General features: G+C 45.3%; 1 protein-coding gene across 2 annotated transcripts; it reads right to left on the reverse strand.

The window, feature by feature from the left end:
* Window positions 1-3,257: 3,257 nt before the first annotated feature.
* On the reverse strand, window positions 3,258-6,263 carry C18H17orf58 (chromosome 18 C17orf58 homolog). Of its 2 annotated transcripts, none has more exons than XM_065910577.1 (3): window positions 5,738-6,263; window positions 5,297-5,491; window positions 3,258-4,647 (listed from the first exon to the last, which is right to left on the reverse strand). In XM_065910577.1, exons 1-3 carry the CDS (start codon window positions 6,219-6,221, stop codon window positions 4,457-4,459), a joined length of 870 nt encoding a protein of 289 aa, XP_065766649.1. In that variant the 5' UTR covers window positions 6,222-6,263; the 3' UTR covers window positions 3,258-4,456. The 2 variants fall into 2 exon arrangements, with proteins under 2 accessions (XP_065766649.1, XP_065766650.1); XM_065910578.1 differs by having other exon boundaries at window positions 3,259-4,647; window positions 5,297-5,488; window positions 5,738-6,260.
* Window positions 6,264-10,742: the final 4,479 nt, after the last annotated feature.

Here is a 10,742-nt window from a genome sequence, read left to right on the forward strand (position 1 = left end):
AATTGGTTTATGCAGCTTTGCAAAAATTTTACTAGATTTTGCACTAATTCATATTAGCTTTGTCTTACCAGGTTCTGAAATTTTATCTAATTGTTGTTTTTTAAGTTTCCTCTGTTTAATAACACCCTGCTATGCAAAACCTTCCCAGACCTTAGTTTCTTAAAAGAAAGACGTTACTGCAGTTCCAAATTATTTCTTATTACAGGCTCAGGTGTACAAGTTATTCTGGGTTAATTTTATCTAATGAAGCCCATTCCTTTTTGTACATAAAAATGTCACTTACAAACTAAAGAGACTAATTGTTCAACATTGAAAACATGGAAACAAAGTTTTTGCTTAAAATATTAACATGAAAGTAGTCAAACATAGGTTAAATTTTGTCCTTTTGCTTTAAAAAAAAATGTTACATATTGTATGCACTGTGCTGATGCAAGAATCCTACATTTTAATGAATTATGAAATTATTTTGCATCTCATCACATCACAGTATTTCTGTACTATTTATTCATATATATAGATATATATGGGCTTAATCACTTAAAACATTGCGTCAAGAACTTTCCTATCTGTAGGCAATAGACTGCTATGTTTTTAACAGATTGTGGCAAATTTAAACAGCAATTCTTTTTGTACGTAATAGGACATTTCATCCTAGAAAAATAAAGTAATGTTTTTGACGTTGGATTTGGTGCAGTTTCTAATGAAACAGTGGTTGGTTGGTTAATATATTTTCTGTAGATGTTGATATTGCCAAATTGTATAAAAATGGTACATTTTGTGGGAATCCTTGGACCAGGAAGATGTTAATTTCATAAGTGTATTTAATAGTATAAAGCCTCTTGTGATTTCTATCACCATATAAATACATAGACATTTTATAGTTTTATCAACTACAGAGCTTTAGTCTTTGAAAAGTAATTTTTGGGAAAACACGCCTTCTTATATACACATAATGAGTTTCAAAAGCTGCTTTTCTATGAGTATTTGATAAGCTTCTGCTACTCAATAAAGTATACGTAATACAACTATTTTGCTTTCAATTATCCAAGTACTAGAATGCACATTTGTTATACTGTTAGGGTTTTTCTACCCAGCCTTTGGACTTGTGTGTGTGTGTGTGTGTGTGTGTATATAGATATATGTTTACTTTGCATCAACAGATTTCCTTGGCTAGAAGTATTTTCATTGCTTGTTATAGTTCATCTGCCAAGTTCACAATCCTTGAAACCATTTCATAAAAAGTATTTTCGTAATATTGGTAAGGTTTTTTTCCTCCTACCCAAACTGCAGGATTTGTATTTTAGTTAATGTCCTGCGGTAGTTCCAAGAAAAGTGAACTTTCAGAGATATTTTCTAAAGTAAAACAATTACTTTTTTATATTTCAAGTGGCCTGGAGTGTTATTAAAGAGACGGTGAGATTTGCTGTTGTTTGTAATCTACCTTCCTGGAGTCTGCAAATAAAAAGTTCTTTCCCTGTTTCTCTTCCTTTGTTAGGCAAACTCCCTACATCTTTGTGTTTCTGATACCAGAACAGCGTGGTGACCTCTTAAATCTACACGCGTTGCCTCATGACTGAGGCCATTACCCACGAATGTCAGGGTTTGTCCTTAAAAACGGTGGCCTCTCAGGAACAACGTAATGTCTTACAAGTACTTGGGGAAAGGTTTTTAGTGAATTAAAATACAAAGTACTTCTGGATACTTGGAATAAGATACCACAAAAGACATTTCTAGAAGATCACACCCCACTTGATCCAGTTTGGACCAGATTCAACTAAAGAAATAAGTGCTATAAATTTAAAATGATAGAGTCCACCTGAAATTGAAGTTACCCGTTGTAGACAGCGGGTCAGTTTTGGGTAGTGGTGGTTGAATCACTAAGCCATGTCCACCTCTGCAACCCCATGGACCCCATGCCTGCCCAGGCTCCTCTGTCCATGGGATATCTTAGGCAAGATCCCAGGAGGAGTTACCATTTCCTTTTCCAGGGCATGTTCCCAACCCAGGGATTGAACCCATGTCTGCTTGGCAGGTGTATTCTTTACCACTGAGCCACCTGGAAGGGCCAAGTCAGTTTTTAGGTGTTTGCAAATACCTGTGTTTGATGAACCTTAAAAATTATTTTGAGAAAAACAAACAGTGCCAAGTGATGTCTTTAAGAGTTAAAAGCTAGTACAAAAGTGTATATGTTTTATGGATCTTTTCCCTATCAAAAGAAAAACACTTTTTTTCTGCTTGAGCTCCAACAGCTTAATTGAAGGAGGAATGTATTGAGTTCCTCTTGAAGGCAACAGAATATTGTGCCCAAGATCCTTTAGTCTCTGGAACACAAAACCCATGTACTAAGAAAAATCTTAACCAGTGGGACAGAAGGATTCGGAACTACAGTAAATTTGCAAGTTAAAATTTTCCATAAAATTCAAAGATTGTGTCCAAAATACTAATATGGAGATTTTCTTTGTAAACTGTTTTGCCTAACTTGGAATTACCAGTCTGTTCTTCACTGCCTCCCATCCATATCCCCACACATACCACTTTTCGACCCCACCTGAGCCTAAGCTGTCTTTCACTGCAAACTTGGTCTTGAATGATGGCCTTAGTTTTAACAACGCAGTTTCTAAAAAGTTGACATGCTTGTGTTTGCCACATTAACCATGTGACCTCTAAAGGACTTGTGTGTGTGATTTCAAAACTTCTCAGAAACTATTGTCAATCTAATCAAACCCTAACTCGGTCTTATATAAAAGTGATTTTCCCCCCTCTCTTTTAAACCCCCCTCTCTTATAAACACTTCCCTTTATACTCTTAATATCTGACCATCCAACTAATCATTTACTTGGTCACATTGTAATCTTCCCCACCTTGTTACTCAGGATCACCACTTAGCCATTTGACATTTACAAGTTTAGCTTTGCTTTTTGTGACTGGTGCTACTTCTGTCTTAGTTAATTTCTGTCCTAAAGAAAACTAATCCAGAAGCTCTTCGTTCATTGCATACTCTATATATCTGTCAATGGTTCATTTAATAATGCAGTGGATTCCCAAGAGGCAATTCTAGGATAATTTTTAATAAGCTTAGGCAAAACTCATTCTCAGCAAACTCTCTAAAAATCCTTCAGTTAATGCTTTACCACAGAATAGTCAGAGCCTCTCAACTTTTTGCCTCCTTGGAACAAATAAGGTAACAGTATCTCATCACAGGCAGATATGTTTTAGGCTGTGAAGTCACTGTGCTGTCCTGACATCGTGTGTGTATATGATGCTTCTTTGAGGCCATTACAGACTGACACAGCTTGAACTCCAGTGCATCTCCTTTGAGCCCAAATGTGCTGTTTTTCTCTTCAGTGCAGTTCTTTTATTTTTCTTTAGGCAGTCATCTTCAACCAAGGATTATCAGTGTCTCTATTCACAGTTTCAAATTAACTAAAGCACAGCTTGGTCTTCTGGGAAAAGAAAAACACTGTTAATGTCTTTGTGGGCTCAGATATAAAATCAATAATAAAAAAATCAATAATAAATTCAGTTCGATTAAATATTTTTCAAGCTAGCTGGAAAATGTTTAAGATTCATATGCTTGCATGCCATCATTAAATACTGGTTCCAGGGTTTGGGGAGTGAGTTTGAGAAATGCTTTTTTCCCAAACCTTCTGGGGCTCAGTGAGGCTAAAAAAAAAACCAGGTGCATCCAAGATCTGCTTTCACAGCAAGATTTACTGCTTTACAAACACAAACGTGATACTTGGTCTTAATAGAAAAATAACATCAGATACACCCAGAATATGTTTGGCATTGGGAGAGCTGCCAGTATGGCACAAAACAGGATTTTAGAACCTGGGAGGTGTGAAAATAAACTGTATCTTGTATTTTGGTACATCAGGAACACCTGTTTGCTTGAAATAAGACCTTCGGTACTCTTAAGTGGAAAACTTCAATACTTGTCTTGGGCTCCAATTTAGTGTTTGATCTAAATGTGATCTAAATGACATTTCATACGTCTGACTAGTGCACTTACTGTTATGTACAGAATTTAAAATGTGATGGTTTTAGTATAAAATCTGGTTTGATACATGATATAAACTACTTGGAATTGTATATTTAAGATCAAGCAAATGTTTTTGTGAACTATTTCTACTGAAGAATGTATTTAAATTAAAATAATTAAAAATAAACAACATGAAGCAGTGATCTGTTAACTGGACAGGTCAGTTAGCTGAGCTTGTGTGAGGAACTGGCACACCAGTTGAATAACCCCGCCATGGAGCTCAGAAGCATAACCATTTAAGAAGCCTTTTGTAAATAAGACAGTGACTTCAAGATGAGAGTTGGGACTTTCAAATAGTTCCTAAAGGGACTATGTGCCCTTTCTAGAGGAAAATCCCATTATATGATGATAAGGCCTTTCCTGTCTCGTTGCAGAATTTAAGTTTCAGATCCAGAAATGCCCAGCTCGTGTGTTTCAGATGCACTGGGCGTGAATTGCCCCTTGCACTTGCCCATCCCTTTTTCGGTTAAATCTTTTCACGTAGCTGCTGCTGCTCCTGAGTAGTCCATCTCCTGGGCGAAGGCGCCCTCTCAGGACCTGAAGCAGAGCTGTAGGAAGCTGCCTTCTCTTATGGTAGATGTGGCCCATCACGATATACCTGCTGCCTGAAGAAAAAAAAAAAAAGCCAAAATATAAAGGTAGAGTTATCTTTCAAGTGCCATGTAACAATAAGAAAACGTAACACCTTTAAGACATGCCTATAGCTTGAATCTATGATCTTGCTGCACTTGCTGAATCTCAGACATTCAGACAACAGGTGGAAACAGCTGAGTGACCTTTACAATCAGATTCTCAGGCTGTTAATAGCCAACACTAGGAACAAAGGTTCTAATCACAACAGTACCAGCAGGATTTTACAGAGCACACTTCTAGAAAGACGTAGGAGTGGGCATTACTCGCCCCCCGCCCCCGCAAAGACGACTATAAACTCAGTTTAAACAGCCCCTTAGGCATCCCTTCTGGCAACAGTGTTCGGTCATTCACTCCACTTGTCAACAAATGGTGACTTGCTTTGTGCCAGCGCGCACAGTTCCCATCCTTAACCGGAGGAGCCGGGAGGGGGTGTTCGCTGATGGAATTTAAATCACAGTGGCCGAAGTGATACCTGTATAAACTCTGTTCATTTTAGAATACCCTCCCCCCCCCCCAAAAATGGTACTGAGGTGACCGATAGGGACCGAACTGTGGCATATACAAGTTACAATGTGGCATAAAGTGCATATTCAAAATGGTCCCTTCGGTCAGTTTCAATACCTGGCTTAAATTCTGGACATGGCTTATTGCAACTAGAGGAGTCTAGGGCTAGTATGTGGACTCGGAAGAAAAACCCGTCTGGAGTGATGTACAGGCGGTTCATCTTGTACAGCCCGTCTCGGTCCACCAGGAGAGTCACCAGCCGGATCCCTGTGCCGAGGACGTCTACATCATGCACGATTCCGTTCAGGGCTGCTTTCAAAAAACAGAGTTTGGAGAAATGCATGGTGCTCACATCCTTTTTTCTCCCCCCAGTGCGTTTCTTACAAGTCACGAAATGGTCCACACAGCTCTGGGGCTTGCAAAACCGAGTGGGTGGGTTTCTCTAGGGTTTGGTTTAGGGGCCCCGGGGCACAGTCCAGCGCTCTCGGCTCGGAAAGGCTCGCCCCGCGGCCTGGGCTCGGTCGCCCGGGCCCGGGAGGAGCTGCGGGCGGGACTCACCGAACTCGCTGGTGCAGTAGGACTCGCGCTCGTCCAAGTCCGCCCTGCAGGCGCGCGCACAGTGCTCGGCGCCGGGCTCGGCTTCCTCCCCCTGCAGCTCGCCAAGGTGCGGCGGCGGCGCGGGCGCGGGTTCCGGGGGCGGCGCGGCGGCGCGCGGCCGGTTGGGGTGGGCGGGGCCGGCGGGGATCTCGACGGCGCGCGCGGAAGGCCGCACGGCCGGGAGGCGCGGGGCCCGGGCGCGCGCGCGCCGCGGGAACTCCCCCAGCGCCGGCTGGCGGCGCGGTGACGCGCGGTTCTCGGCCTGCGCCAGGCGCGGGCTCGGCGGGCCGGCGGGTGCGCGCGCGGCCTCCCGGAAGCCCGCCCGGTTCTCCGCGGGCGGCGGGGGCTTCCGGCGCCTCAGATCTGACCAGGCACGCGGAGCGGCTTCGGCCGCGCGCGGCCGCCGCGGGATCTCGGGGACCGGCTGCGCCCCGGGCTCAGGCATCTCCGCACTCGGGCCTCCGCCGGGGTCGGGTTTCCGGCTGTGGGGCGGCGAGGCTGTAGGGAGAGAAGAGGAGAGGCTGGGGAGGCCATTCGAGGAGGAGAGGCCGGGGAGGCTGAGACGAGAGGGCAGAGGAGGGGGCTGGTCGAGAGGAGGGGGGGGAAGGGGAGACTGACTGTGAGGGGAGGGAAGGGGAGGGGGGAAGGGGAGAGGCCGAGAAGAAGGGAGAGAGGCCGAGAGGAGGGAGGCGAGGTGAGGCCGGGGAGACCGAGGGAGGAGGAAAGGCCGGCAGAGATGAGGCTGCGGAGGGGAGGGGAGGAGATGGGGGACAGCGTTGACTGAGCCATACACCTGCGAGAGGGGGTCTGGAAATGAAGCCAAGAGGACGGGAGGGGGAAGAGGAAGGCGCCCCCGGTTAGGAGAGGAAAGACGCCCCAGCTTCTGATGAGCACGGGTTTCCTAGGCCTTACAGGAAGACCGAGATGAGGGTCTCGCCCTGTGAGAATGAGGACAACTAAGAACGATTTTCCCACCACATGGGAAGATTTCATTTTGTTAAGGACCCTGTCTAAATCAATAGCTTTTAAAATTACAACAGCCTATTTGTTCTAGGACTAAACACAACTGACATCTCTGGTTAAATAACAAACTCTTTTTGCCCTTTCTTTAATATATATATAAACATCCGCCTTTCTGCTGTGTACAGTTTGTTGAGAAAAGTACCGAGAGCAAACCCCAGGGGGAAAGGTCTCATATTACAGGTTCTCCTAATTGTTTAAGCGCCCCTGACAACAGAACTATTTGGTTTTCCCATCCGTGTTTACACTGTCATCTTGGTCTCCGAAGAATCGAGCATTTGTGAGTGGATTTTTATCTGGCTTCTTGGACACCGCTTATTAGTAAACCACAGCTTAGAAAGATGTTTAAAGCGTGGCTTGGGAGGCAGAAGCCCCCGGTTAAGTGTGAAAGCACACACATCCCTTACATGCACCCCTCCTCCCCGCCCCCTGCCCCCCGCATCATTTTCGTGGTAGAGAAAAAGCTCCTAAATGGCATGGCATGAAAACAAATTTTTGAAATTATTAGTGATTTTTCCCCAGCTCTGCAGGCAGGTTGGTGAGCAAACCAGCCAGCTTAGAAGCTGGGCAACTTTCCATGCCCAGTTACACAATATCACCTCCCCCTTTTGCCTGGGTCCCAGTGCCCTCCAGACGGGCATAAGAGCCCGTCTTTATTTTTTCTATTGTTTTAACGGCTGGTTTTCAGTATTTCTCTCCTCTGGCATTGAAATGCTTGGTCTGCCCCTTTGCAGTTCTTGCAACACTTCATTTAAAGTGATTTATCTTGCCAAATTGACAATCTTCACTTCAAGTGATTTATCTTGCCAAATTGACAATCTCCTTTAAAATCAGCTTTCAGCCAGCAATAATCGCCGGTTATAGTTCATGTTTTTGCAGAGAGGTTGATTCTGACTCATTATGTTCAGCGTTGCCCATACACAGCTGAATAAAGTTCTGGTGGATATCCAATTCCTGACTGTCAACTGTTGACCTCACAACTGCTTCCCCATTGATATCACCATCTGTTGTCATGGGAAAGATTGTCTGATATTTGGGTTAAATGCCACTGAAGTCATTCAATTTCCATGTGGAAAAATAACCCAAAGTAAATTGCCCTGCGAGGTGCGGAAGCTATTTTTCCCGGAGATAGTGAATCGAACAGAACATCTACATAAAAGCCAAACAAAAACACCTCTCCGCAGAGAACCTCTTGTTTCTTCATTCTTTCAGTATTTTCCATCTCATGCATGCAACTGTGTGAATATGTTTTGTGTGTTTTAAAGACTCAGGTGTCCCAAGGCAATTGGTTGGGGCTGCAGGGAGAGAGGAGAGGTCCAATTTCGGCTCCCTCCGCCCCCAGCCGCGGCGGGGCGCACCCAGCGCCTGAGATCGCCGGCGGGACGCGGACCCGGGCGCAGGGCGGACCCCGAGCTCCTGGGGCGCCCGCCGCCCACCGCGTCCCGCGAGCCCAGCCCGCAAGGCTTCCGAAAGGCGCGCCACGACCCCTTTTGACACTTTCCCTCCTCTGTGATGGAGCAACTACTTAACATGCAAAGTTTTCTCCAGCCTTCCAGGCTCGCTCGAGATCATTTCAGTAGCTGAACAACTGGCTTCATTCCGAAAAGGCTGCCAAGACACACACAATCTTGGGGACACATTTTGCTCCTTTCAAACACGAACACGGACCTGGAGTCTCCTCTCTGGTCAGCCCTGACCCCTTTCTCGTCCCTCCCTTCATCGCGCCCTCTCCGCACCTCGCCCCCCGGATTCCAGCCCCTCTCCCAGGGCTCAGCGTTTCATCGATCTTACCTTTTCTCTCCGCCACTGGGGCTTCGGGAGAAGATCCAACGATCAAACAGAGGAGCCAGAAAGCTCTAGCTGTCATGTTTGTAGACACGGTTCCCAGGCTCTAAAACTGAGCCTGGGCTTTTGCTCTTTCTCTCCCCCCACCCCTTCTCCACACCCCCACCCCCGTTCATGCTAATGAGGGGCAGCCTTTGGGGAAACGGGAATCACTCACTGAACAGACCATTGGAACAAAACCGAGCTGCAAGGATTTCTCCCACCTCCTAAGGGGGAAGAGCACGTGGCCTCTCAAAGTTGTCCCTGGGAACGTCTGTCCTGCGATCTGCGGGTAATGAGAACATCAAATCCGACACTTTAAACCCTTGCGGGCTTGCGGGCTGGGGCTGGGTGGAGGAGCCAGTAGGGTGGCAAGTGGAGAGAAGGGTGTTGAGGGGCTGAGGGACTGGGTGTGGGAGAATGAGTGATAAGGAGATTTTTCTAGATTAAGCCAACAACAAATAGGCAAATTAGAGCCTAAAACAGTTTGGGCTTATGGAAGGGAGGAGATTCCAGGTGACAGAGAATTCATCCCAGAATGTGTCATGGATTCTGAGATGAACTAAGTCACTACATCCTAGGTTTGATTACACTATATGTGTAATATTTATATTCTAGAATCAGAAAGGCCCAAACGTCCGCATAAAATATTAATAGCTTTTCTTCTCTGTCTCTCCTCCTTCCCCTAATTGAAATTGGTATCTAGTTGGCTACATCAATCAAGTCTTTTAGCCACCAGGCGCTAGAAGATGGTGGTGGTGGTTTCACTAAGCCGTGCCTGACTCTTGCGACCCCATGGACTATACAGCCCACCACGCTCATGAGTCCATGGGATTTCCCAGGCAAGAATACTGGAGTGGGTTGCCGTTTCCTTCTCCAGGGGGTGTTCCCAACCCAGGGATGGAACCCGCATCTCGAATCCGTGTCTCCTGCATTGCAGGTGGACTCTTTACCTCTCAGCCACCAGGAACAGTGAGAAATCTTCCCCAGCTCTCTGATGATGGCTCACCTCCTCAAGAAAGGTGGGTTTTGTGTTTTTTTCTTTCTAAGAAAAACTCATCCACTCCTTGGATGTGAATTCTTTTTTTTTTTTTTTTAATATTTATTTAGCTACACTGAATCTAGTTGCAGCATATAGGATCTTTTGATCTTTGTTCTGACATGCAGGTTCTCTTTTAGTTGAGGCATGTGGGATCTAGTTCCCTGACCAGGGATGGAACCTGGGCCCCCTGTATTGGGAGCTCAGAGTCCTAGCCACTGGACCACCAGGGAAGTCCCATTGGGTCTGAATTCTTGAATGGCTCTGTAAGTTCATCCTGAGCTAAGAACCCTATCCCTCAGATTGAACCGAAACAGCATTCACCAAAGAGGGAAGTAAGCTCACCGTAGTAAACCCACAACTTTCCCGATGTGTATCTCATTTCAACAGCTTCACATCCAAGAGGAAGGGGAAGTACATTGAGATGAAGGCATTTTATTGTTAGCACATGAGCCAACAGTGAGCTGCAGCTGCTTAAAAAGTTTTGCTGCATTAATACCTTATGTCTCAAAAATAATAGTGCTAATGAATCTGTCAGATTCACTGGTGCAGGGCAGGGTGGATATCATGTTTTCAAGAAAGACACTGGACAGCTAGAAGGAAAACAGAAGGGTGCTAAGAGGGTTGGACTCCATCATGGTCAAGTTCTTTGGGAAGAACTGAGGAGAGGCAGGTTCACGAAAACATTTTTTATATTTTGGGAAAGAACTAGTAGGTAGAAGTTATGAAGTGACAGGTTTAATTTCAGTTTAAGAAAGACTGTTCTAGCAACTGAGATCTCCAAGAAAGGGCTGCTTTCAAGGGTTGTAACAATGAGGTCCTGGCCACTGGGGATGTCCAAAGAGAACATGATTCAGGGATACTGTGGAACATGTTCCTAGATTAGGTGTGTTGTGCATTGAGGGGTAGAGTAGATAAATGAGCTCTAGGGAGGAGTTGTCTGTCTGGTCACAGGCTGACAATATGTTGGAGGGGGGGGTCACTATATCTGAAGTCTGGTCCTCAAATTTCCTCAGTTTGAAACTCACTTTTGTCAATAGATCAGATTTGTGGAACCAACTCATGTTAACCAAACTCATAAAA

Source organism: Muntiacus reevesi, chromosome 18, assembly GCF_963930625.1.
Source record: "Muntiacus reevesi chromosome 18, mMunRee1.1, whole genome shotgun sequence".
NCBI classification, from domain to species: domain Eukaryota; kingdom Metazoa; phylum Chordata; class Mammalia; order Artiodactyla; family Cervidae; genus Muntiacus; species Muntiacus reevesi.